Source organism: Protopterus annectens, chromosome 8.part0 (genome assembly GCF_019279795.1).
Source record: "Protopterus annectens isolate FY-2018-M chromosome 8.part0, PAN1.0, whole genome shotgun sequence".
Taxonomy (NCBI): domain Eukaryota; kingdom Metazoa; phylum Chordata; order Ceratodontiformes; family Protopteridae; genus Protopterus; species Protopterus annectens.
The window spans coordinates 316,317,816-316,345,261 of NC_056741.1; the positions used below are offsets into that span (position 1 = coordinate 316,317,816).

At 42.7% G+C, this 27,446-nt stretch overlaps 1 protein-coding gene across 1 annotated transcript in view; it reads left to right on the forward strand.

Moving 5' to 3' along the window:
* Positions 1-27,446, forward strand: part of SMG5 (SMG5 nonsense mediated mRNA decay factor) — a 2,571,376-nt gene that overhangs the window by 1,058,587 nt on the left and 1,485,343 nt on the right. Inside the window, exon 10 of the mRNA XM_044079814.1 lies at positions 911-1,119. Within this exon, the coding sequence (XP_043935749.1) occupies positions 911-1,119 (209 nt within the window). The remainder of the gene's footprint in view (positions 1-910; positions 1,120-27,446) is intronic.

Here is a 27,446-nt window from a genome sequence, read left to right on the forward strand (position 1 = left end):
GATTGAGTTACAAATATATGCAGTACTGAGGTAGGAAAAAAGTTTAAGCAGAATTGGTAATGATAGCTGGTTTAAAGGCAAAAAGTCGAAGAAAGAAAACTTAAAAGCAGCGACTTGGGTCTATTGTTGATGGCTTGGTCTAGCTACAAGTAATTGCAGGTAGCTACATTTCTTTAGGTATTCAGTAGGTGAGCACTGGTGAGGAGAATTTAGATTGGGTATTTTCTTAAAGTAACATTTACAGCTAGCAGTCTTGATAAGGTGGTGTTAGAGCGGATCTGATTTCAGAGCATTACAATTTAGGGGAATAAGCTTGTTTTTAATGTGTAGGATTGGTGTAAGATTTGAACTAAGAGAACTGAGTGAATGTCTTTGAATTTTTTTTAACATGGTGAGCATGGATATCAGATTACAGTTTAGAAAAGGTCCCTTTTCAGGATGTGTGCAACAAGTACTGTATGAACAGCTTGTATGACAGCACTGTACTATTCCATCTGTACAGTTTAGCCCTGATTTGGTTGGCATTTTTATAGTGCATATGCTTAGACAGGAGCAGTCTTAAGAATGACCCCCCACACACACACACACACCTTTTTTTTTTAACTAGTCACCAAATTTGACATGCAGCAGCAAATGTAGAACAGTAAAGTTCTAAATTTGCTGCTGCATGTCAAATTTGATGACTAGCAAAAAAGAGGAAGTAATTCTCAAGACTGCTCCTGTCTGCTTATGCACTATAAAAATGCCAGCCAAATCAGGCCTAAACTGTACAGATGGAATAATAGTACAGTGCTGTTCGTGAAGCTGTAACTTGGAACAAATATTTGTCAGTTCTGTTCAGTTTTACTGAAACTTATTAGGTAGCCTTTGGTATTGTTGTGTAATTTCATGTATTTTCTTCTCTCTGCAGCTCAATGGATTCAGAGCTGACATCACTGTGCCAGTCTGAGTTAGAAGACTTCAACTTGTGCCTCTTCTACTTGCCATCAGGTGCTACTTCCAGTCCTGCCAATGAGGAGGAGGAAGAGTATGAGAATGGATACACTTTCCTTCCTGATGTTCTTGTTTTCAGGATGGTGGCCATTTGCCTGATGAGTGTCCACAGCCTCAAGAGGACAGGTAACTTAGTTTGTCATGTAGCCGGAAACATCATCTTTGTAAACCAGATTTTCTTTACTGTAAATTAAAAGGAATTTTTACTGTCTGCACTGCTTTGTCACTTTCTGTTGTATGTTAGAAGACATTTGTATTTGAACCATGACTTGCTCTGCAGTATTTACTTCATAATCTTGAGCATGGATATATTTGTTCCTTTAAAAACATGGTGAGTGAGTTGATCCCACAAGACCATTTTCTACCATTACCAGAAGTCAATGCGTAGCCCAAAATGCAGTTTGTCTGTCAGTTATGCAGACAATTTGACTGTATTTGCTGTAACAAACTGCTTCATTTAGTCCAGGGTTTGACTCCCTCTATATTGTATGGTGAACACAAAGTCTTAACCATGTGATGAGCATGTGCAGGACCAGGATTGGTTAAGATGTTTAAGCAGCGGTTTAAAACTATTGAGTTTGTTATAGAGTTTTATTTGTTTATTTACATGGGGATACTATTCCGGAGTTTAGCAACGTATTGGGAGTAGAGTAAGTGTCCTGCAACATTATTTTACCTATTTGTCCATAGTAAGAATTTGTTACTTGAACGGAGGTGCCTTGCTGGGTAGCAGGTCAGTAATAAGTTCTGTAGTGAAGGGCATTTTGCTGGAGGATGAATGCATTTGTGTACTGTAGTTTGTTGTGAATGTTAGGTAGCTGTGTAATTCAAGGCAGTTTAATTGCTTTAAGCTTCAACAGTGATGAGTACTGTGAGGGAGATTGGTGGCAAATTTAGCTATTTTATTGTAACAGGAGGCAAGTTTTTCTTTATGTATTGTTTATTGTATAAATTTGTTAGGATAAGAGCGACATATAAGCGAGTTGGCAATAAGGAGGTGGTGGCTAGAGTTTTTCTTGCAGTATGTCCAAGTCCATTGATCCTATAAAGGGAGCCTAGTTTCTGGTGTGCACATTTAATAGTATGCATTGTATGCTAGTCATATTTGAGTTTGTCCTGCCTAGAAATTTACTGTGAGTTAGTTTCAATGACAAATTTATTTGCTGACTTTATGGTAAAAGATTGCTTTTGATTTTGGCAACTTTTTGAAGTAAAAAAAAAACATTAACTTAGTTTTCTTGGGGTTGAGTAGGAGGTTTGATTCTTTGAGCCAGGTTTCCACAGAGGAGAAAGATTTTTGGGTAATGTCTTGGAGCCTATTTATTGTTGAGGCCACACATATTACTGTTGAGTCTGCATACTCGACTAAACTAGCATGGTGAGTGGAGGTCATTAAGAAATATAGTAAATAGGAGAGGACCCAGGATAGAACCCTAAGGGACACCTGCAGTGACTGTTTGAAAAGTTGAGCAGGTTTGTTGCCATTTAACAGCTTGCTGCCTTTCAGATAGGTAACTGAGAGAGTTAAACAACCAGTTGCTGATGGAAGACTGTATCAGATGCCTTTGACAAGTCTAAGAACATGGTGGACACAAGCAGACATTGTTTTCTATGTTGGTTTATTATATTGGAAAAATGTATTAGTGTAGTAGTGGTGCTGTGTGTTTTGCAGTGAGTGTGATCTTAGAAGGTAAGTTGCTGGTCAAAGAATAAGCCTAAGTACTTTTGGTGGGCGACAGAAGGAATGGGGATCCCTAGAATGTCTTCAGTCTTCTAAGTGAAGGTGATCTTCTGAGAGTAGGCTAAAATCATGTGTGAACTATTAGAAGGGTGTTTATGAATATGGACATAATAAGGGACCATTTACAGGGCCCTGTGGTGCTCTTGTGTCTCTGACAAGAGATTCTTAGATCACAGAGTATGTGATGTAATCTAAATGAGACAAAAAAAATCCTTACACTTAGTTTGACCTAAGTACATGATTAGTATTTTCTCATGTTGAGTAAATACTCAACAGACTTAGATATGTGCCCAAGGCCCACAGACAAGGGTCCAATCAGTTTTTCTTATTTGTATTGTATATTAAATTGAGTATCTTATCTGTAGCGTTGTGTTATTTTGTTTTTATTAAAACTTTCATACACATTTTCCTCTATCAGCTGCTTATTCAGTATCCTTCCACTATTTTTTGCAAACAAAGAATTGTTATAGGTTTAAAGGTCAGGTGCAGGTTTGGGAAAATTGTTTTTGGGAGTGGGGTAGTAGTACAATTTGTCCAGCTATGAGGGAATACATGTAAGTGAAAAGTGTGTAGTAGAGGCTTTCCTATACATTATGCAGCAGTTTAAAGGAATTTATGGTAAAGTTGTGGGTGCTTTGACAAGTGGGAGGAGGCCAGCTGTATTGTTAGAATTTAGAAGGTTAGAAGATTTGCTTATTAGATGGATATTGTGCTTTTGAGATGAGGTTGCATATGTTGTCTAAAACGTTTTTGTGTTGGTTTGTACCTGTAGAAGAAGTCCTTTCCAGGCTATTAGTCAAGGACTTTAGTGTTATCTAAAGTTGCTTAGTACAGTAGGTAGGCTTCTTTGTCTACTGTTGATGCATACAAAATTGGCTGAGTTGGTGGCCATTCTATTGCCAGCTTTCAGATGTTGAAAAGCTAGGCCTTTGTCTTGAGTAAGGGTATCTGCTTTTTCCAACTTTGTCACTTTATTTAATGCTGTATATCTTCTGTTCTTTTCTTGCCAGCAAGTGTGCCTGTAATTTATGTGAAGGTATTAAAGACTTTAGTTATGCTTAACCCAAAGGGATATGTGAAGTCACTACAGGTGCCCTTAAAAGAAGGCATTGTATGGTGAGGAGAATTTCCCGGTCATTTTTCCCCAGGGAAGTGAAGTACTAAACAGATCCAAAGACAGAGACATATCAGACTTTAACCCATATTGCAGTAGCAGTCCTTATACTGTAGCATCTACCATTGCAGTGATTAAGATCGCACAACTATACAATCATCTTATGGTTCACTGCTCTGTAATTCCTTGTATGTGTGAAGAGTACTAAGTAGGTTGTTACTTAGCCTGATCCTGGACCAGGAACAGTATTTTGCAGAACTGTAGTGGGAAAATATGCCCTGGTTTTTATTTCGTATCCAGTTTGTAGTGTTCATAGGATGTGTGGATGCTGGACTAGATTGTTGTTTTACAGGTACTGAGAGCTGAATAATTTTTGAAAAAAAATTGCTGTAGTTGCCACTGTTCTGCAAGAATGCATTTTTTATCCTGTTAATGTTTCACTGTGATTGTTGTGACAGAGCATAATACATTTAGCCAGCCATTTTTATAACGTTTGTTTTGATAATGCCGTTTTTTTAACTTCTTTTTATCCTCACCACTTTTCCTTTTTATATTCCTACTTTCCATTACCTACAACATCTAATACCTTTGCCTTAAGATCCTCTTACCTTTTTTCTCTTCCTGTCTACTGTTACAGTACTACCTCCCTCCTCCTCCTCTCAAACCATTTTCGTTTCAACTGCTCCCATCTACACTATCAGTTCAAAACTGCTCTTATCTATGCTATCACTTTCAAAATTTCTTTTGAACATACCTTGCTAAATCATATGATGATGATGGCAGCTTGTGCCTAGTTATGTGTATTATATGTATATAAAAACTGCATAAACTGTTGATATTTGTATATAATAACCGTTGTTTCTATCAACTTATTTTGTTAAAATTGTTAATGCCTTAACTATGTGTATCTGTTAGTAGTGGAGCTTTTCTCCCTGGGCCTACATGGAAAATGGGTTTCTGATCCCAGTGGACTTTCCCCGTCAACAAATGTAAATAAATGAATGCACATCTGCTTTGTCTACTTGACATAAAATTAGACATAGCTGATCAGACTGCATGAATACCATTGTCTTTTCATTGCAGTATCTCTGTTATCTTTTCATATCTCTCATGCAATACCTCCCTTTGTTTTGTGAAAAAAAACTAATAGTTCAGTAGACTAACTCAATTCTAACTGTGAAGCCTTTTGTGGCATAAAGGAGGGGATTATTGAAATGACTGCCTTTTTTATGAAAGGCTAAATTAGGCTGCAAGTATGTCCAGGCTTACAGCTCAGAAGTTCTGGCCAAAGCATTGGCTGCCTAGAAGTCTTCAACGGCAGACATGTTAGTGTTGCTGAATGAGCTGTTTCAAATGTATGACAAGGTCAGTTCTCTGTAACAAAGTTCAAGTCCTAAGGAGAGAAGTACAGGTCTCCATGATGTTTCAGGAAGAGAATGGAGGAGGAACTACCACTTAGTTCATCATTAGATCACTGTTGAAGTAGCCTAAGCTATGCTGTATGGGACTTATCCGGCCAAGAGTCAAATGAGAGGCCAGTGTCCAAAGCTTTAGGATGTATTCTGCAAGCCTGTACATTTGGGAAAGCATGTACAGGCATCTTCAGTGGCGTAGTGATTGTCTGGTTTTGAGAAACTGGCTGGATATGTACCCGCTTGGAACTTTCCTTCCATTTTATTGTGAAAAGTGATGGTGTTTTATAGTTTGTCTTTGAGAGAGAGTGCTTATGAGGATGTCTGCTCCCTTCTACAGATTCCCACACAGCTTGTCTTTCTTGTGTAGGAGAAGCGCACAACACCTTATCATGCTCCATTTGCTTCTCCTTCAAACCTAATACTTTAAGAAGTCAGCATAGTTCGTCATACTCTTTGTAGAGATCTAACAGCTAAAAGCCCTTACCTGGTCATCAATGGATTCTAGTGCCAGTACCTTGGATGCCCGACTTCTGGCCATTAAGAAAAGAAAGCTCCTTAGGTTTTGGTAGTGCCATCTCTTCCCCAGTCTTGATGGATGACTCCACTGTGGCCTTATCGGAATCCTTGGACTGTTTGTCAGCTGCATCTGGACCCCTCTGTTGTTGCCCTTAAGGGTTGGGAGCCTAGCATATCCTCTAGGGCCAGATGTATGCTCATTGCAAGGGGATCTGTGCTTGGTTAGCTGAAAAGGGGGAAGATGATGTCCTGCAGGTAACACATAATGAAGTACCTGGCAACTGGGGAGAAGCCCAGATGTCTGTTAGGGCTTTCTCTTTGGAGTCCAGAGACTCATAAGCTGAAGCACCTCTTACTCCCTCTACCCTTGTTTTAAAAAAATGAAAGAAGAATGGTTCTCTTTTGGAAAGGGGTCTACATATTGTTTTTCAATCACTTCAGACTGCTACTTCATTCCCTGTTCATTCAAAAAGAAAGAGATTTCCCTTTTTCTTTCCTCCTCCTGATTCAGAAACTGGTTATGACATTGAGGAGATTGGTTTAGACTATGCTTCTCAAGTCTCTTCACCTGAGTTGAGAGAGTCAGAATCTGAAGAAAATATTTCTTCAGATTCTTCTGGACAGGAATTGTTTCCCTGATATTAGCAGGGAGAAAGTTTTGTGTGTGTGTGTGTGTGTGTGTGTGTGTGTGTGTGTGTGTGTGTGTAGGACGATGGGCTAAGGATATCGGAACTTGTCATAGATTTGGGATACATAGCAAAGCTTAAAAATGCCTCTGTGGTCATTAGCCTAGTACACATCTACGAACTTATCACATACTGCTTACCTGGATGGCTGCCTTATCCAGGCCTCATTCTTCTGAGAGATTCAAAGGATTTTTGAGATCACAGTTACTGCTGCCTCTGAACACCCAGAAGTCTCACTTACTCCCGGCAAGACAGGTGACCTTCCTGAGGGCAGTCCTACACTTGTACAAGGGGGAGAGCATTAGCTAGAGAGGGAAAGGTAATAGAATGGGAAGAGGCCAAGAATTTATTCAGACTGCATGTTAAGAGATTGCATTCCCTATCAAGGACTGATATCGGAGTACAGGCAAAGAGAAAAAAATAGGGGGGCCCTAAATGAAAGACCAGCATTGGTAGAATTTTTAGTAGAATCTAGAACAGAAGCTGCCATTAAAACAGGGATAATTAGTGGAGCATATAAAATATTTTATGATAACTATCAGAATTAATCAGAGGAGATTAGAAAGGATTGGGAAGAGAGACTGGATAAGCAATTTACAAAGATACATTGGGAGTGTGTGTGTGTGTATGTGTGTGTGTATATATATATATATATATATATATATATATATATATCTCCAAAATATGCAACAAAATCTTGAAGATTTAGGATTTTTGCTTGGAAATGTTTACTAGATATTTGTATACCTCAAGTAGACTCCAGAGAATTTTTCCGCAGGTAGACAAATATTGGCAGTGAGGCAGGAAGAAAGAGGCACTTGGGCACATGTTTTCTGGGAGTACAGTGAGTTGGCAGACTTTAAATATTCCATGCAGAATGCACTGTCTGAGATCTTGGGTGGGTGGATTGCTATGATGAGGAAGATGATTTTTCTGAGCTATGATACAGAATCAGAATTGCCTAAACATGGTAAGGCCTTACTGTGTCTAATTGTGGTGGCTGCAAAAAAAAAAAAATTACTAGAAAATGGAAATCAAAATCTAAACCAAGTATATTAGAAGTAGTAAATATAGTAAGAGAGAAAACAACTGGAATTGAGATCTTTAGAAAAGGATAGGAGCAAACTACATAGGAAAATTTGGGAATTCTGGGAACAGTACATACAGGGGAGGAATGAGGTTTAAAAGAAGGCAAGACTTAAATGCGCTATGTAATGTTTGAAAATGATTGGGTAGATTATAAGTGATGTATAATAAGACGAAGAAGATGATAATGTTTACAACTGGGAGTGCATCACTGTGGTTTGTAATGTAAAATGCTTGCAACTAGGATTGTGTTGCTGTGGTTTGTTTTCATTAATATAAATGTATGATTGCTTATGTCATAAGTATTGGTTTAATAAAGATGTTTCTTGTTTTAAAAAAGGAGCAGGAATTGAATAATTTATGTATTGTAGCTTAGGTTATGTGATATATAGCAGTATATGTGAAGTATAATGTCTATTAATGTTAATTTGATACAGTTTGATTACTTTTGTATAAATGTAAATTTGCTTATGTCACACGTGATGGTTCAGTAAAGGAGTTTAAAAATGGGGGGGGGCATTATTGCTCCCCGACAAGATTCTCTTTCTCTCTCTCAGTATTTCATCAAGGTGGTGGTCATTTCAACCAGGGTATTCCTTATAGTGCTCAGATATTCACCTTCCTACCTATTGATAGTACATCTGATCAGGCTGCAGATGAGCGAACTTCAGCAGCATGTTAGAAGCATGTGGTGCCAGCATGTAAACTCTCTCAAAACTAAATATTCTAGTACTATAGTACATAAGGAATGAGATTACCTGGGGTATTGAGAGTATCTCCTTGAATCAGGGAGTGTCCCTCAAACTAAAACCAGAGTCTTAAATTCTGACCACTGACTCCTTGGACTCCATTTGGGAATCCCATCTAGGAGACCTGAGAGTCTAAGGAATTTTTGTGGCAAGGCCTTTTGGATGAATCCATAAATGTAAAAGAATGATGGCAGTCAGCCTAGTCATCCAAGCATTCAAGTTTGACAGCAGGGTACCTTCTTCATCAAGACAGACAATACCACAATCATGTGGTACATAAGCAAGGAGAAACCTATTCCTATCTTCTGTGTAGGCTTGCCATGCAGGTTTGGGGGTTGGCCCAGGCAGTAGGGAATAACACCCACAACCCAGTACATCCCGTCTTGAGGCCAACAGCTTGGCTGTGTAAGCAGGAGAGCACTAGGTCCCAGCAACTGGATGATAAAGACTGAAGAATTTTTAGATGGGGTCCACAAGTGGGGGCATGCCAGGGACACCTTTTATTTTCTCAAGAAAGCAGACAGCTGACTTCCAAAATGACTGCACACTGATTTACAGGTTGATTAGAGCTCTCATTATGTGATAAACTTTGGAGAATAGACAGCAAAAACAGTTAATCTGGATAAAATTCATTTACTGGTCAAGCTACTACACTGCCTTGGATGTCAGCAAGGAAGAAATCTGGAGAAATTGGAAATCAGCTAGAAAGGAGAAGAAAAAGTCTGGTGGTGAAGTGCCTTGCAGCTGTTCAGCAAAAAGTTCATGTTTCAGTCTTAGATTAGGAAGTGGCTTCTAATAATTTATATGAAAAAAAAAACAAATGCATTCATAGAGTGTATAAAATGTGAGACACTAGAAAATTGCATACAGTGAAGTGACAAAAGGTTGAAAAGGATATTGAAGCTTTAATTAGCTACTTAGATGAGCTGATGAAAGTACAGAAATTGGAGGTGGACGTGAAGTAAAACTTGGCTGAATATGAGGCTTCTCAAGAACTGTTTAAAAAAGTAGTAGTACTAGAAAACAGAACACACAGCAATAACGGAGAATGTTCATTGTAGTGATCACTGCTGCAGTAGCCTTAGGTGTATGGGTCATATTCTACCGAGGATATAACAGTTAGCCAGCTTCCAAAGCTTCAGAGCACCTTCCACATGACCAAACTGTCAGGCAGCCTGAGTGGAACTAGCTAAAAGGCAAGTTTAGGCACCAAGCCCTCCTAAGCTTTAATGTCCTGAAGAGTACACTCTTAACACTTTTGAAGATGACTGTCAGCTTGTGCTGTTCTCTTGCTGGGCAGACAAGTTCACTGTTGGGGGGGGGGACTTCCATTTAATAATTTTGGTTATTGTTTATACTTTCCTTCCCAGGAAAGTTATTTTAAAGCTAGGAGTTTCTGTTTTAATGGACTGTCACAAGACTGTACTGTACTTTTAAACAGAAGCCCTCTGTTTTTCCTTTCAGTTTAAAAATTGTTTAAAGTAACTGAAAACCATTTTTCTGTGGTAAAATTGTGTTTATTTTATGGGATTGTCGTAGTGTTTAAATGCTTTTTATGGTGCTTGTCTGAAGCAAAAAGTGACTTTTTAAAGACTGTTTTTACCAGGATTTGTTTGTTTTCCCACAGAAAGAGCCACAATTTTCAGCTTGATCATGGAGTAAGCTGTTGGTCCCATGGTTGGGCCACCTTTCAGCCAAAAAAGAAAAATTTAAGCTTTGTCACCACAGCAGGCTAGCAGTTTGCTTCAGCTGCAGGTGGGTGACCCTGCTGTGGCCATTTGTTGTACCTCAGAACACTCATCTTTTACCACAAATCCCTCCAGTATAGCACCTACAAGCCACTAAGGTCCTTTGTGGGTGTTCTGGGTCCCCTCAGTGGGCAAGGGAGAGATTCTCTTTGTTGGTCCTGGGAGAGGGAAGGCTTCCCTGTTTTGTCAGACTGTTGTACCCATCCCTAGGAAGCTGCTGCTGTCACTGATAATACTGTTGGCCCCATTTTCCTGTCAAAAAGCAGCATAAAACCTAAACATGTATATTCTCTTTCTCAGATTTCTTTAGGAGTAATTTATTGGACTTTCCCTGATACAATTATAAAGTTGATTAGGAGTATGTATGAGGGATCAGAGGCAAAAACTAAAGTCGGTGAGGTCCTGTTTGATAACTTCTGCTGGAGTAGAGGAACCAGCAGGGTTGTCCACTCTCCCCTTTGTTTGCATTATATTTAGAATCACTGGCAAAGAAAATAAGGGACACAGAAATTCAAGGACATAATTTGCATGGTAGTCAGGAAAAGCTGGCTCTATTTGTAGATGATATTATTTTATACATGACAAAAAACAGAAAGGGACATCACAGTGTTGTGGAATATTTTAAGACCGTTTAATATCTTCTCTGGATACAAAATCATTGAAGCTAAAACAAAGGCAATAGCTGTAAATTATGTACCCACACACGGATTGGTCCAACAATGTCCATATTTATGGAGGCATGATAAAATGAAGTATTTAGGAGTATCAGTTAAAAATGACACTGTTGTGGCAGCTGAGGATACATGGGAAGAGACTAAACATAAGATAATACAAAAATTGAGAAACTGGAAGCTTTGTTATATGGATACTAAGATACAAGCAAAATGTTTTTAGTCTCTTTAGTCTTATAAACAGCTCAGGTATATTTTTATCAACCAGAGGAGAAGATGTGAATAACAATTTAAGAGTTGAAGGATTTTATCTGGAAAGGAAAGCCAGCAAGGGTCAAGTGGGATAATCAGATTCTTCCAATAAAACAAGGCAGACTACGATTACCCAATTTGAGGGGGTGTTTTACAGCAGTGCAGTTAATGCTGTTATACATAGCACCAGCAGAAAACTATAATTCAGAGTGGAAAGGAATGATGATGATGATACAGAAGGAGAAGCTCAAGAAATAAGGAGAGATTGGGATTTTGGATGCAGACTCCTAATGAGAACAACAACAGTCTTGCACAGAGTATTGTATTCATAAAATAGCAGGGAGTATTCTATGAAGTAAACCAGCACGAGAATGGAGAAGAGAGATTCTGTCAGTAGGGATGACTGTGGGTAGGGATACTGATAATAGGCAAGAGGGGGCTGGAATTTATTGGCGAAAACTGGCAAATGAACCAAGGTATTGGGAGCAGATAACTAGAAAGGGGAAAGGTAATAGAATGGGAAGAGGCCAAGAATTTATTTGGATGACAGGTTAGAGATTGCCTTCCCCATCAAGGATTGATATCAGAGTATAGGCAGAGAGAAATAAATGGGAGACTCTTAAATGAAAGACCAGCAATGATAGAGTTTTAATAGAATCTAGAACAGAAGCTGCTGTTAAAAAAATGAATAATAATTAGAGCCCATAAAATAGTGCATGATAACTATAAGAATCAGTCAGAGGAGCTTAGAAAGGATTGGGAAGAGAGGTTGTATAAGCAATTCACAGAGAGACAGTTGGGGGGGGGGGGTATATGTGCATCTCCCAAATGTACAACAAAGTTTAGAAGATTTAAGATCTTTGCCTGGAAGTGTTTGCATAGGTATTTTTATACCCCAAGTAGACTCCAAAGAATTTTTCTTCAGGTGGATAGCAAATGTTGGGAGGTGTGATGGGCAGGAAAGAGGTGGCTGGGAACATTTTTGGGAGTATATTGAGCTGGCAGACTTTAGGGATTCCCTGCTGACCACTCTGTTGGAGATGCTGGGTGAGCGGATTGAATTGACGGAAGAAATTTATTTTTTGAGCTGTGATACAGAATCGGACTTGCCTAGACATAGTAAAGATTTGCTGAGTCTAATTGTGGTGGCTGCCAAAAAGCAATTACTAGAAAATGGAAATCAAAGTTTAGACCAACTTTATTAGAAGTAGTGAATATAGTAACAGAAATAAAATAACTGGAATTGGGATCTTTGGAAAAGGGAAGGTGCAAACTACATAGGAAATATGGGAATTGTGGGAACAATATATGCAGAGAAAGGAACAAGGTTTAAGAGGTAGGATTTGAATGAGCCATATGATGCTTTACTGACAATGACTGGATAGATAAGTGACGTATAATGTTTGCAACTACAGTTGTTTCAGTGGTGCCTGATATATATAAGTGGTGTCAATCTTCATAGGTGAGTACTAGGCTAATGGCCCTAGAAGCCAACACAAGCCTAGCCCAAGAATATTCCCAGTCATCCTGTTGCCGGACATTAGTTTCCTGTGCCCCTATAGAACAAGGCTATTGAAGTGATCCCCGGGGGGGGATTTCCTGTTACCCATTCACTCGCCAAGATTTTTCTTGAAGAGGGCTAGTGAAGTTTTGTTTTTCATTTATATAAATGTAAGATTGCCTATGACATGCATGATAATTTAATAAAGATGCTTGTTGAAAAAAAAATACTTTATTGGGTTGGCTCCGGGTTTAATTCAGGCTATTAATTTTTCTTGTAAGAGAGTTTCTGGTAATAGAGGAATACTTCCTTTACTGAAGTGATTCAAGATTCTGAATCTGAACAGGAGGATGAAGGGATAGATAACAAAGTTTTCTCAGATTTCTGAATCAGATTCTGAGGAGAGCTCAGTTTCTGATTTTCCCTGCCAGGGATTTTCTTTCCCTAAGACTATTTCTGGAATGTGCCAGTGTTTTCAGTGGGAGAGCTGTGAGAATATTACAAAAGGAATTTCTAGAGCCTTCATCCATTCCTCCACTTTTGACTACCTTGGAGGATGTGTATTACTGCCTACAATTTTTGTAACAGAGAACCACTCATAAAAAGGCAGATAGAATTTAGAAAGCTCCTCAGTCTTTTTTTAGTTTTCATGCACACTTCTCAATCCTGATCCAGCGGGTATAACGTCAGATGTAAAGCTCCCGACTGGTTCTCGAGTTGCTACAGTTAAGTTGGTTCGCCTCATTCTCTTGCTGCTATGTTTAATCACTGAGTCTACTGTCACTTGTACCTCGTTTTGCCGTTCCGCTCTGAGGTTATTATATCAGTTTAAATGCTAAGCCTCGTGAGTTTATTTCTCGTTTCTCTCTAAGTCCTCTTTTTCCCATTTTTTCCTTGTTATATGGGTGAGTTTTTCTTTCTTTGAAAGAACTTAGTTTTTTCCCCTTTTTATTTTTGTCTCTGTTTCTTTTTTTTTTCTTTTTTTTACTTCCTCCTTTTTTCTTACCGTAGTGTACTTTTTATGTAGTTAGTTTTTTGTTGTTTGGTGGTTTTTTCTGACAGGGAGGATTTTTATTAGTAAAGTGTTTTTTTGTGTTTTGTGTTTGTATTTGTTTTCTCTTCTCAGTGCTTTTTTGTCTAAGTTTGGAACTGTGTTGTTAGAGTGTGTGTGATGAGTATGTCTCTGACAGGCTATGTTCATTGTATAGGGTTCTCGCAGGAAAGGAGGCCTGTGCTGTGCTGTAGGCCTGTTGTTCCAGGGTCCTGTCTGCTCTGAAACAGGCAGCTCTCTGTGACTCTCAAAGGTCAGCTCGAGCTTCAGCCAAAAATCTCCTCAGGAAAGGATCACAAGCTCTCCTGTGCCGGAGGTTCGTTTCTCTGCAGGATCAACCTCTGTGGCTCCATCGAAACCAGCCCGGCTCCCTGCCCTCCTTGAGCCGAAGTCAGGCTTTGCCTTTCTGTGGCTCCCTACCTCCCGAAGGGAGCCGTCACCTTCGAAAGGCTCCGGCTCAGCAGGAGCAACATTGTTCTCGAGGGCTGTCCAGGGCGCCGTCTCCCTTCTCGACGCTCTCCCAGCTGCGGCCAGAGGTCAGGGCACAGTCTCTTGGCTAGGTTCATTTCGTCCTCTAGTCAGGTCTGAGGCCGAGCTGTCAGAGCCAAAGGTCCAGTCTCCTCTGGTGATAGCCTGAGCCTGTCCACAGCACTTCAGCCCGCTCCACTGGCTCAGATGCCTCGAGGTCCATCAACTCTCTTGATGCTGCTCAGGTTGCTTCAGAGCCGGTCCTGTCCCACGGGTGACTGGGGCTCACCCCACTTCCAGAGTGAGATCCTTCCCGGACCCGGCTCCGTCCCTTTCCATCTTTCCATTCCCGGATCTCGTCTCGCCCCCCCCATCAGCCCCCCTTCCTCCACTGTCGGCGCGCGAGAGCCTCTTCTGTCCCACCCGGAGAGGTGCGTCGCTCGTCGTCCCGGGGGATACGGTGCTCGGGGAGTGGTCACTGCCTGTGGACCTGCCCTTTCTGCTGGAGGGGGGCTGCCCTGGTGCTGAGCCTCTAGGCTCCCCTTGAGGCTACAGTGAGCCTCTGAGAGCCGCCCGCAGAGAGCCCTCTCCTCAGACTCCCCCTCCTCCCCGGACCTCAGGTACCTCCTCACTCCTCTCCCTCAGGTCCCCCTCAGGAGGAGAGCTCCCTGGATGAAGCCCCAGTGCCCCTCAAGCCTTCCGGAGGGAGAGGGAACCACAAGAAGACTGGAGTGGATCACCTCCATCTTTCCACACACCCTCTTCCCTTCCTTCCGCCGACACTCCTCTTGATGACTTGAGGGTTCCCCTTCCCCCTTCAGAAGAAGGGGAAATTGCGGCAGCCTCAACCCTTCGGAGGACTCTATTGGTTCCCTCTCTCATCCTGAGACGCCCCGAATCACCCCCTCCCTTTCCCCCCTTCCCCCCTTCATGCAGGTGGTTCAAAAAAGGCCCCTCATGCAGGTGGTTCAGTGGATTCCACTCCCCTGAGACCCTCCAAATTCATCACAGCTCCAGCAAATTCATCACAGCATCAAAAGGAGTCTCACAATACTCAAAACTGGCTGATCCTTGGTGGCAAAGGCTGCCACCACAGCTCCCGAACCCTGTCCCACCTCCTATGCAAGGAATCTAGGTTCTAGGAGAACATTTGTCCATGATAGCAACATGAATATGCTGTCTCATTTAGCTTCCGTATCATGCATTTCTTTTCGTCTTCAAAGGGACTTGATCCAAACAAGGCCAGTGATTGAGAAGGACCAAGAAAAAATGAAGGTTTCCAAGAAAAAAATTCTCACTCCAAAAATTGAACATAATTCTATTTTATACCTCTATGCTTTTTCCTCCTCCGCCGGAAGCTTGGCTCCCGAGGGAAGCGCAGGAAGTAGGACTTAGGGGAGCCTGGATGCCAATTATGATGAATTTTCAGGAACCTTTCACTCACAAATTTTTGAACAATCTTCCTTTTCCTCTTTTTGATGGATCATCCCTTGAAGTAACAACTGAAACGGGGGTGGCGGACGGATGGCAAGACTCTGTCTTCAGGAGTTCGTTTTCACTCCTTCTAGGGCCTACCCAAAGCCCCCAAAGGGAAAGATAAACATCACGTAAACAATCTCAAACCTTTAGGAGGGCCTGAGCGCCCGCCAGAGTCAGAGGGGCCAGACAAGAGCCACAACAAAGCCCTAGAGGCAGAGGGGTCCGCCAGAACCAGGGCAACAGAAAGCGTCTTCCGATAAGCCCTTTCAGCATCCCTGAGGTCCCTCCCGCTTGCTGACCGCCGATCGGGGGAAGTCGTCACTGGAACCAGAAGCCTGCCTGGCTATGACAAAGGTGACATGGGTACAGTCCATCAGTCCATCGATTTTATTCCTTTTCTTTTTTCTTTTTCCAAGTCAATCAAAAAAAATCCTTCCAGAGATTCCACCGGCTCAAAGGATATAGCAGCTTGAAATCAAAAAAACTGCAAAAAAAAGCTATTCAGCCAGTGCCAGCAGACCAACTAGGATCCGGAATCTCCAAGGTTCTTTTTAGTTCCACTTCCTCTGTTGGAAGAGAAACTCAGGAGACCAGAAGATTCCTCCTGTTCAGAACACTATCATTTTCAATTCTGAGGCGCCCCCAGAAGATTCCCAATGCTCTTGGTGGCGGTGTTTACCAAATGCATGGCAGTGGTAGCTGTCTCACCACCGACCGGGGGTTTACCAAATTCATGGACTGGCTAGCTCTCCCTGAGACTCCCACCAAGCATCTTCTTTTCAAGTCCACACTTTGGCCCTCGGCTCAGAACTGGCAATCATCTTTTGTCTGCGAAAAGTCTGTTTGTCTGCTTTGTCAGAACTATTACACATATAATTGGGCGAAAATCTGTTTTAACGCTTGTCGAACCAAAACCATACATAGCGCATCAGATTCAGGTGTTGTCTTCTTCGCAACAACAACCACATCCAAGCCCAGGTTCAAGGCCAGTTAAAGGTGTTGGGTCTGGCAGCGGCCATACCTCTCTCTCCCCATTGCCCAAGGTGTTCACGATCACTCCAGTGGATGCTTTTTTTTTCAAGATACCACATGCGGATCCTTCACACATCCATTTTTTCATGGAAGCGTGCAAAACCTGTCGTGGTGGATGTCTTGAGCGTTTCCCTGCAAAACCCATTTTGTTCCACCTTGTTCCGTTCCTGCTGGGGAGACTATCCTGACCTGATGGTGGGGGCATTAGGAGGGGGGGCATTATCAGGGCAGGGTGCAGCCACAGCATTATCAGGGCATAAAATGCCAGGCACATGGGCTGAGATGAGAATGAGTGCAGAGCCCTTCATGTACAAGACTCCTTGGGAGCGATTGCAATCCCAGTAGAGCAATAGTCTGTTTGTTCCTTGGGAACAATTACAAAGGCGGACAGAGATCATACCTGTGAGAAGAGAAGCACTCAGACTGTGGCGATGGGCGCATTTCCCCTGTGTTTCGAAGCACTCGATATGTGGCCGGAAGTTATTTCTTTTTCAGCGCTCCAAGGATAGCAGAGTGACATCCTCGAAGTCGCCTCATCTATGATGTTGAGCAGGAGAGAGAGAGATATTTCTCAAGTGGGGTCAGCCTTGCTGCGATCTTTGCTATTTCTGCAAAGGCACAGTGCAGAGAGAGAGTACTTCACCCCTCCTTTTTTACCAAGCCCAGCATTACAGGGCGTGGTACCAGGCTAATTCCAGTACCCCTGCTGGTCCCTTTCCCACTGATCTCTCAATCTCAAGTAATGGCTTACAGAAAGCTATCGCATTGATCTCATTTTTCCATACTGGCCTGGCCTAACTGCCTCCCCCTTTGTGGTCCGAAGGCGTGGTTCTTTCACTGTAATTCTGGACCTAGTTCCAGACAGATTGATTGATTCATCGGTCGTGATCCTCCTCCCTCCTCTCTTTCATCCTGAACCCTCTGAACTCCTGCTTCCCAACCGTAGCCCAGGCTTCCTCCTCAATTATCTCTCTCTAGAGATATATTGATAGCTTCTATAAATCTTCCACTAGAAAGATTTATTTGAGAGTAAGTGAAAGAAATTTTTCTTATTGGGCACAAGGAAAGGACATAGATCCTTTCTTAATCCTGCTGCTACCAAACACTTAATTCCAGTTGTTTTTTGATGAGGCTGGTAAGATTATTAAATATGGGGAAGACGTAAAGGCTTTTGCAGCTTTGAGTTTCAGAATTATGAATAGTCAGGCTCCTATGTTAGTTTGTCCTGACCAACTGTGAAAGTATAAGAAATGTTTTGTTTAAAGTTTCTTCTTTTGAGAAAAATCTGCTTTAAATAATAATGTTCAAGTCAGTAGTCCTTGAATACAGTGTGTGTGTGACCCTATGGATAGTTATTCAAGGGGTATGGCCACTGGTACAGTTTTGCGGAGGTTTGCATGGGTGCGTTCTCCGAACCCCCTAGATGATAAAAATGAGAGAGATTGTTGCTGGCCCCTTTATTTCAGAGGTGATCAAAAAGTGTGATGAAAGGGGTAAGCTGATCAGGGAATCTTCAGGATTTTGCATCCCTCCTTTTTCAGATATTCCAACGGATTATCTACTTCCCCATCCAGTTTTGGTAGGAAACAAAATAAACAGTCTCGACAAAATGCAGTTAAGTGTACATTTAAGAATAATTGGCAAGGGGCTCCAAGAAGAATTCTGGAAACTCCCAAAACCAAGGACATTCTGATAAGTTAGAATTACTATTTAAGAGACTTTGGCCCCTGCCCACCCTAGTACCTCTTTTGTTTTCCAGAAAGTTTGAATTTTCATTTTTCTCTTTGGCAACAGATAATTTCATACAAAAGGGTTCTGAAGATCATTCATTAGGGTTACATATGGCAATAGGAGGAAATTCCACTTTTCCAGGGGTAATTCCACATCCTACAGACCAGACTCTTATTTCACCCTATCCTTCATCACATGCTGTCCCAGGAAGTAATAGAACCAGTTCCCCCTTCCCAGATGGAAAAAAGGTTTTATTAAAGAATGTTTTAAATGATGTCACTTCACAATCTGTTACCCTCTTCTTCCTTATTCAAGTTTCCTGGAAACGCTTGATTTAAGATGCTTATCGTATCCCTATTCTCCCAGATTTAAGTTGTTTAAGTTTGTGTGTGTCTGGGTCACATTATTGGATGTTCTTTGTGTTTCACTGTTGTAGTCATCACATTTGGGTTATTCCTACCAGGGTAGCCCTCGGCCGGCCTGAATACCAGAGACTTAGTATTTCTGCATCGGTTGCTGTCACTTGAGGACTGACTTCAGGTCGTCAGTGGTATAAAAGAAGGAATCCAACTCCATTATATCATTCTTTATTACTGTGGAGCCCAAAGCAGAAGCAGTTCGCACGACTGCCGGTTGGCCGCTACCCGAGTTTAGTTTCCAAATTGAAGTTGAAGTCTTTGAAAGCTAAGTACCCCATTGGGGATCCTTTTCTTGCACTAACCAATGTTAGAAAAAATTAATAATTGTCTCGCTTGTGGAAAACAAATACCACACCAGGACTTCCACTCTTACTGTGTCACTTGTCTAGGCCCAGACCACGATGTCCTTCGTTGTCGCTTCTGTGCTTTAACGCCAGAACTATTCGTCGCCAGGCTGCTGTTGTAGCCAGATATTTCCGTTTACTGTCCTCAAATTCCGATATGTCTTCAGTAAGCCATCTGACAGCAGATCTTCAGAAAAAATGTAAAGATAAAGACAGAGACAGACCGCACAGGATCAAACCTTCCGACGACGCTTCTGTTAAGCTGGTTGTCAGATCTCCGGAACTCAGTGAGTCACTTTTGCAGCCCCTGATGCCCGCTTCAGTTAAATCACAGGCCGCTACCGAGACACTTTCAGAGTCCGGTATGCCGCAGAACTCTTCTTTGTCTAAGGATCCTGCGGTCATCTCTAGCTTGGATGGGTCAGGAGTCGCTGTGCAGACACTGGCTTCCAAGGAAGTCCCCCACAACACCGAATCCTGACATAAACCGACGCCTTCTTTCATGGCTACCGTTCTTTCGAAAACAACCGAGTTCCTTAGGTGCAGGGGTTGAACCACACCGAAGAAACTTACTACCTATTCTCAGGCGCCTACTCCCTTGCCTCAGTCTCAAATGCTTAAAATGACAGAAGACCTTATCATGCCGATTAGGGGAAGCCAAGCCATTCCCTCAAAAAGGAAAGGAGTTCCGTCTCCAGAATTTTTATCTGAACAAGACTCAGATGAATCCGATGCATCTGACTATGAAGACATGCAGCCCCTCTCCACATATGAGGATTCTGATGCAGAGGAATCTATTCCTTCAAGAAAACATCTTTATAAGTTACTTCAATTAGAGACTAAAATGATTTTAAAATTTGGAACTTTAAAGCCCTTTGGACTTAATCTAGAACTGGCTATTTAGTAAGTAATTAAATGAATTAATAGTTAAATAATTATTTATGGTTTTGTAAAAAATATATAAAAAAATAAAATATGTCTGTAATAAGAAAATTTCATAAGATTTATAAAACTTTTTCAGTGAAATGTGATGAATTTGATGTAATATTGAAAAACTGATGAAATTGAATAATTAATTAATTGGATAAATTGTTTGCGCTAATTGCTTTTCAATGTGTATTCATATGTATAAAAAGATGTTTGAAGCATACACACTTTGTGATCCGTGAAGGCGAAAGGCCGAGGTACCAGATCTTGTGCAATAAAGGGAAAAAAGAATACTGGTAAAGTGCCTGGATTTGTGTTTTCTTGTTTTGCTTGTGACCTGATTAAGGTATTTGGAACCAAATCTATTCCTTCAGCCTCTCTCCCAGAGGACTTTTCCTTTGGGAAAACCCTGTATACCTTAAGGGAACATTTACATTGGGAGAGTCAAGACTACCCACAGTCTAAAAAGAGACTCAGAGAGTTCCTGGACCTTCCACAACACAGGCCCTTAGCCATCCCCCCAGTCCTAGATGTGGTGGATGATGTCTTCCTTGAATCCAACTTAACTCCAGATGCCCTCCCTCCTGCTCCCAGAAAACCAGACAGGTACTACAAGAGTCCCTTACTCACACAAATATCTTTTTAAAAATCCAACAGCTGACCCTGAGATCATAACTCAAGGGCCTAAAGGGATTAAAGCAATCTCAGCTAAGAATCCCACCCCCCCTAAGACAGGGATTCCCGAGCACTGGACATATGGGGTAAAAAAGTATACACCTCAGCTACTCTTGCTATCAGGGCACTAAATTGTCAGTTCCATATGCTTAAGTATCAGCAGGATACCTTGGAATTCCTTAAACAAAAAAAATCTTCCTTTCCTCTATGGGCAGAATCTAAAGATTTACAGGACTTAATGCATTCTGCTGGTCAAGTAACTAAACACACTTTGCACTGTAGTTTTTACACCCTAGAAGCTTCTTGCAGGGCAGCAGTCACCAGATCTGTCGTTAGAAGACGTGCATGGTTTAAAGAACAACCCCTGCCAGACCATGTCCAATCAAAATTGTTGGATGCACCCTTGCACAAAGATAACTTATTTGGCACTAAAGCAGAAGATATCTTAAAGATGGAAGAAAAAGCAAAATCTATTCAGACTGTTAAAGATTTCTTACAGGTCCAGCCCCCTAGGTTCCGCAGGCATTTTCCTGCCAAGCACTGGTTCTTTCCTGCTCCGAGTAGACAGGGCCAGCCTAGGCCCCATGGAAACACCCCCCCCCTCGCCAGACAGCAGCCCCAGGGGTTGCAGAGGTCTAAGCAGTGGGATACCTCCAATTCAAAACAAGGGAGGTCTAAGCCCCACCCCCTTATGGTAAGAACTCAGTCACTCGCCCCTTCCCAACCTCGCCTCTGCCCACCTTCAAATACCCCTAGAAGGAAAACTCTCCTTTCACTCAAGCACCTGGGCCATCGATACCAAGGACCAATGAGTTCTGAACATTGTGTCTCTGGAGTACAGATTCTCCTTCCACACCCTTCCAACCCCAAAAGGGTTCCCAGATCTACCACCAAATCAGTGGGCAGAGGCTTAAAAGCAAATCCATTCCCTGCTGTCCTTAGGGGCAATAGAGCACGTTCATGCAGAGCAGATAAGCCATGGCTTCCACTCCAGACTTTTTCTGGTGCCTAGAAAAGAGGGCACCTGGTGCCCCATCCTCGATCTATCCATTCTAAACACCTTTATGGTGATCCCAAAATTCAAAATGCTCAGCCTCCAGCAGCTGCTACCCATGCTGTCCAGGGACGCCTGGCTTACCCACCTTTGACCTTAATAGAGGCCTACCTCCACATTCCTGTCAGGGAGTCCTACAGAAAATATCTCCGCTTCAGGGCAGGATCTCAACAGTTTCAGTTCTCTGTGCTTCCTTTTGGCTTATCTACTGCTCCCAGAGTTTTCACAAAATGCCTGGCTCCGACCATTGCCTTTTGCAGACAACGAAATATTCAAATTTACCCCTAGTTAGATGACTGCCTTATTCAGCCAGACAGCAAGGAAGAGCTCTTCAAAGACCTGGCCTTTGTAAAGGACCTACTAACTTCCCTAGGGTACATAATCAACGAAAAGAAATCCAAACGGGTACCCACCAAAAGGATAGTCTTCCTGTGAGCAAGTCTGGACACAACATCCCAGCTGGCATGCCTTACACCAGAGAAACAAATTTTCCTATCAGCTTACTTCTCTCAACTGGCCACCATGCCCCAGCTTTCTGCAAGAAAAATCTTGCAATCCCTGGGGTTCATGGCCTCTTGCATACTCCTGATTCCATATGCCAGACTGCATATGAGGAAATTTCAGTGGTACCTAAAGAGCCTTTGGTGTCAACACTCTCAAGATCTGGAAACTCTTCTGCCTATTATTGCTTGCCTGAGGAAGGAATTTCTTTGGTGGGCAACAGCCTGCTCCCACAATGAGGGACTGCCCTTCTCACCATACCCCGCTGCCCAAACCCTCACCACAGATGCATCAGACTACACTTTGGGTGCACACCTGGACAGCAGGTGCATACAGGGCCAATTGAACCCCCAGCAACTCCCCCTGTGCATCAGTCAAAAAGAGATGATGGCTGTGCAGCAGGCCTTGATAGCTTTCAAACCCCTTCTCTCTCCAGGGGTTCTCCTGATCAAAACAGACAACACCACTCTGATGTGGTACATCCACAAGCAGGGAGGGACTCACTCCTACCCGCTGTGCAGGCTGGCCATGACCCTTTGGTTCACAGCCTCTTCCATGTAAATACACCTGTTAGCGCAATACCTGCCAGGCTCTCTCAACTCCCTGGTAGACCAATTAAGCAAAAAGCTTTTGGACCCTCACGAGTGGCAACTCAACAGATACACCTTCTTCCTAATAACTCAGAAATGGGGAACCCCGGAGGTCGACTTCTTCACCTCCCACACCAACCATCAGCTCAGCAAATTCTGCACTAGGGAGCATCACTGCATGGCTTGGAAAGTGGATACCCTCTCCTTCCCTGGGTAAACCTTTCGGTCTATGCCTTTCCTCCCCTACCTCTCATTCCCAGGGTACTGCTTAAAATAAGGGAGGAAAAACCAAGGACCATTCTCATAGCTCCAGACTGGCCCAGACAGCACTGGTACCCCTTGCTGCGCAGCCTGTCCCCGCTGCTTCCATGGAATCTTCCTCAGATTCCAAACCTTCTAACCCAGAGAGAAGGGAATTCATGCACCCCCAATTGCAGACACTCACTTTGGCAGCTTGGGTTATGCCCTAACCCCTGACCAATCTGCCATCCTCAGTAAACAGGTTTTGGATGTTATCTGAGAGGCCAGATGCCCTAGTACCAGAAAGTCTTATGCAGGTAAATGGAAAAGGTTCTGCACCTGGATCCAGGCTAAGTGGGCCAATACATCACAGCCCTCCATCCCTCTCATACTGGATTACTTAGCTGACCTACTACACAGTGGTCTCTCTCTCTCTCCTCTATAAAGATTCATGCCTCTGCTATTTCTGCTCATTTTCCCACTCCGCAGTCTTTTTTTTTTTTGCACCCTCTGATTAAACAGTTCCTCAGAGGGGCTAGCAACTTGAGCCCCTCCCCCCCCCAAAGGGCACCAACACCAGCTTGGGACCTTAACTTTGTCTTGGAAAAGCTCACCCTGCCCCCTTTTGAACCAGCTTCTTCTGCAGAGCTAAAACTTCTCTCCTGGAAGACAGCCTTCCTCCTGGCCATCACTTCAACCAGAAGAGTCTCGGAGCTGCAAGCACTCATGCTGTGGAACCCTTCATCATCTTCCATGCAGACAGGGTATCGCTCAGAACTAATCCATCCTTCATGCCCAAGGTGGTGTCCAATGTGTCTGTCAACTAATCCATCCATTTACCCATTTTCATTCCTAACACCCAAAACAAGGGGAAAGGATTCTGCGCACTCTAGATGTGCGGAGACAGCTCAGATACTATCTGGACAGGACTAAACCCTTCAGAATCTCTGATCAATTGCTGGTTAGCTTTGCTTCAGGAGCATAAGGCAAAACCATCTCCAAATGAATAGCACACTGCATCCATTTCTGCTACAAACAGCATGGCAAGCCTCCCCCCAAGGAGGTCAGGATACACTCCACCTCTACCGCTTTCCTCAGAGGAGACCCCAACAGTGACATCCTGGAGGCTGCCACCTGGACATTTGTTCATACTTTTACCAAGCATTACCACTTACCTCTCTTCTCCAAATCCAGGGCAGGGTTTGCCTCTGCAGTCTTGCAGGGCATGCTAGCCAGCCCCTAGCTTCCTGGACTGCCTTCACCCATTTCCTCGGTTTTGGGAATTTACCCAAATGTGATGACTGCAACAGTGAAACACAAAGAACATAGTACAGTTGTGTATACTTGCCATAAATGTAGATGTCTGAGTGTATTCACTGTTGCAGTCCTGGTTCCCACCCTCCATCCCCCTTTCTCTTTTCCTTCTTGTTCTCCTTTCCTTACAAGGGTCATATTGGTATTTATTTTCCAATGGTCGGGTTCTACCACCAGAGCCTGGCCTTCTACTTTGGGCGCTCCTGACAGGTTAGGGCAAGAAAAACTAATGTAATGGTGTTGGATGCCTTCCTTTATACCACTGATGACCTGACGTCAGTCCTCAAGCAACAGCAACCGACACAGAAATACTAAGTCTCTGGTATTCAGCCCGGCCGAGGGATACCCTGGCAGGGATAACCCAAATGTGATGACTGCAACAGTGAATACACTCGAACATCCACATTTATGGTAAGTGTACACAACTGTACTTTCTTTGACATACCCTTTGGACTACATACTGCACCAAGAGTGTTCTCAAAGTGTGTAGCTGTAGTTATAGCTGTAGACATTTCCCATATTTAGATGACTTGCTTATTCTTGCAGAGTTTTTTTCCCAACATGTCAGGAATCTCTGTCTTGGGTGAGAGATCTTTTGCACAGTCCCAGGAAAACATTCAAAAGTCTTTCTTGACGTCTTCTCACATGATTGTTTCTGGGTGATCAGCTAGACACCACAGTTAAGAGTTTTTCTTCCACAGGAAAAAAAATAGATGTTCTTTGTGTTTCACTGTTGCAGTCATTACATTTGAGTAATCTGCTGGCAGGTTGCCCTCAGTCGGCCTGATTAACAAAGTCTTGGGTCCTGCGTCGGTTGCTGTCCCTTCTTCCATGACGTCAGGTCATCAGGGGTATAAAACATGCAGCCGTTGCCATTACATCAGTCTTTCTTGCCGCGTGGTGCCCGAAGCAGAAGCAGTTCACAAGTGCCGGACAGCCGACTCCTGAAATTTTCGTTTTCGAGTTTCAGAACCGAAGTCTTCTACTAAAAGCTAAGTACCCCGTTGGGAAAACTTTTTCTTGCTCCTTACCGATGTCAGTAAAAGTTAATAATTGTATTACTTGTGGGAAGCAAATACCTCATAAGGATTTTCATTTGTACTGTATTCCTTGCCTAGGCCCTGACCACAACGTGCCTTTCTGTCAGTTTTCTGCTAAATTTAATCAATGCACTATTAAACGTCTGTATATTTTTGCTTCTTAATATTTTGGCTCCTGATTTAACTATCCAGAAATGTTGTCGGTTAGCAATCCGACTACTGGAATGCCTAAAAAAATGCAAAGAAAAAGAGACAGACCGTCGAGGTCTAAAACCGACGACAAAGCTTCTCCTAAGCCAGTCGCCGGAACTCAGTGAGGCGCTTTCGCAGGCCCTGATACCTGCTACTTTCGATTCTCAGGCCTCTACTGAGACCCATTCAGAGACCGGTATGCTGCAAGATACTTTAAGTATTGAACTCGCGGATGTCTCTACCTTAGATGAGTCCGGAGCCGCTGAGCAGGCACAGGCTTCTGAGGGTCTTTTCAGGCCTAAAAATTTGTATATTAAACAGACACCATCTTCAAAACTAAGGCCAAAAACTACTTCTATGTCTAAAGAAAACGATGCTTGGGCCACGTGTACAGGCCCCAATGCCTAAAAAACAAATGATCAAAATGGCTGAGGATTTAATTACCTTGATTAGGGGTACCTATCCCCCTCCTGCTAAGAGGCCTAGGCAAGGTACTGACTATGAATCTTCAGATCAGGTTTCTGTTTCTTCTGATCAGGAATTATCTATTCCCACTTATGAGGACTCTGATGCAGAAGATTCCATCCCTTCTGCTTCTCCTGAGGATTTTTTCTTTTGGAGAAACTTTTCATACCTTAAGGGAACACTTTCACTGGGAGAGTCAGGATTTCTCAGAATCTAAAAAGAGACTTGGGGATTTTCTTCTTCCTTGGCGTAGGCCTTTGGCTATACATCCTGTATTAGACATTGTTGATGATGTTTTCTCAGAATCCAGTATGACTCCTGCTTCCCTGCCCTCCGGCTCCTAGTAAGCCAGACAAGATAATACAGGGTTCCTGACTCCCACAAATTCCTTTTTAAAAACCCTACTGCTGACCTGAAACCATTTCTCAGGGTCCCAAGCGCGTTAAGGACTCTGCTGCTAAAAATCCTACCCCTTCTGATAGAGATTCCAGGGCACTGGATAGATGGGGTGAGAAGGTTTACACGTCTGCAACCTTGGCAATCAGGGCTTTAAACGGTCAATTTGATATGCTTAAATATCAACAGCATGTCATGGGTTTATGTAAACAGAAGATGAGTTTTCTGACTGTGTGGAAAATAGAGTTAAAGGATTTATTGCATTCAGCTGAGCAAGTTGGAAAACATACTTTGCAATGTGGTTTTGATTCCTTGGAGGCCTCTTGCAGGGCTGCTATAACTGAAGGCATGCTTGGCTCAAGGAGCAAAGTCTACCTGACCTTGTTAAAGCAAAATTGTTGGATGCTCCTTTACAACAGGACAGTCTGTTTGGTAAAAAGGCTGAAAAAGTTTTGAAAAAGATGGAAGATAAAGCTAAATCTATGCAAACTGTGAAAGATTTCCTACAAGTGCAGCCACCCAGGTTTAGTAGGCACTGGCCTACTAAGAACTGGTCCTTTCCAGTACCCACTAGAGCCTCTCAGGTCAAACCCAGACATTCCAAAGGCTGCAGGTTTCAGTAGCAAGGAACTTTTAGAACAAAGCAATGGGGTGCCTCCACCTCCAAATCTGGAAGCAACAAGGCACCTTCCTTTGGTAAACAGACTCAGTGACTTCCCACTGCATTCACCAAGCACTTACCTTTTGGCCGCCCCTTTGGGGGGAAAACTGGCACTTCATGCACAAAACTGGCAATTTATTACCCAGGACAAATGGGTTTTAAAAATAGTATCCCAGGGATACAGATTTCATTTCCTAACATTGCCAGTCCCAAACGGATGGCCAGACCTGCCTCCAAATCAGTGGGCAGAGGCCCAGAAACAAGTTATGTCCCTCATGGATATGGGGGCTATTCAACCAGTACCAAAAAAGGAAAAGGGACAAGGTTTTTATTCAAGACTTTTCCTGGTACCCAGAAAAGACCAATCATGGCGTCCAATCCCGGACTTATCCATT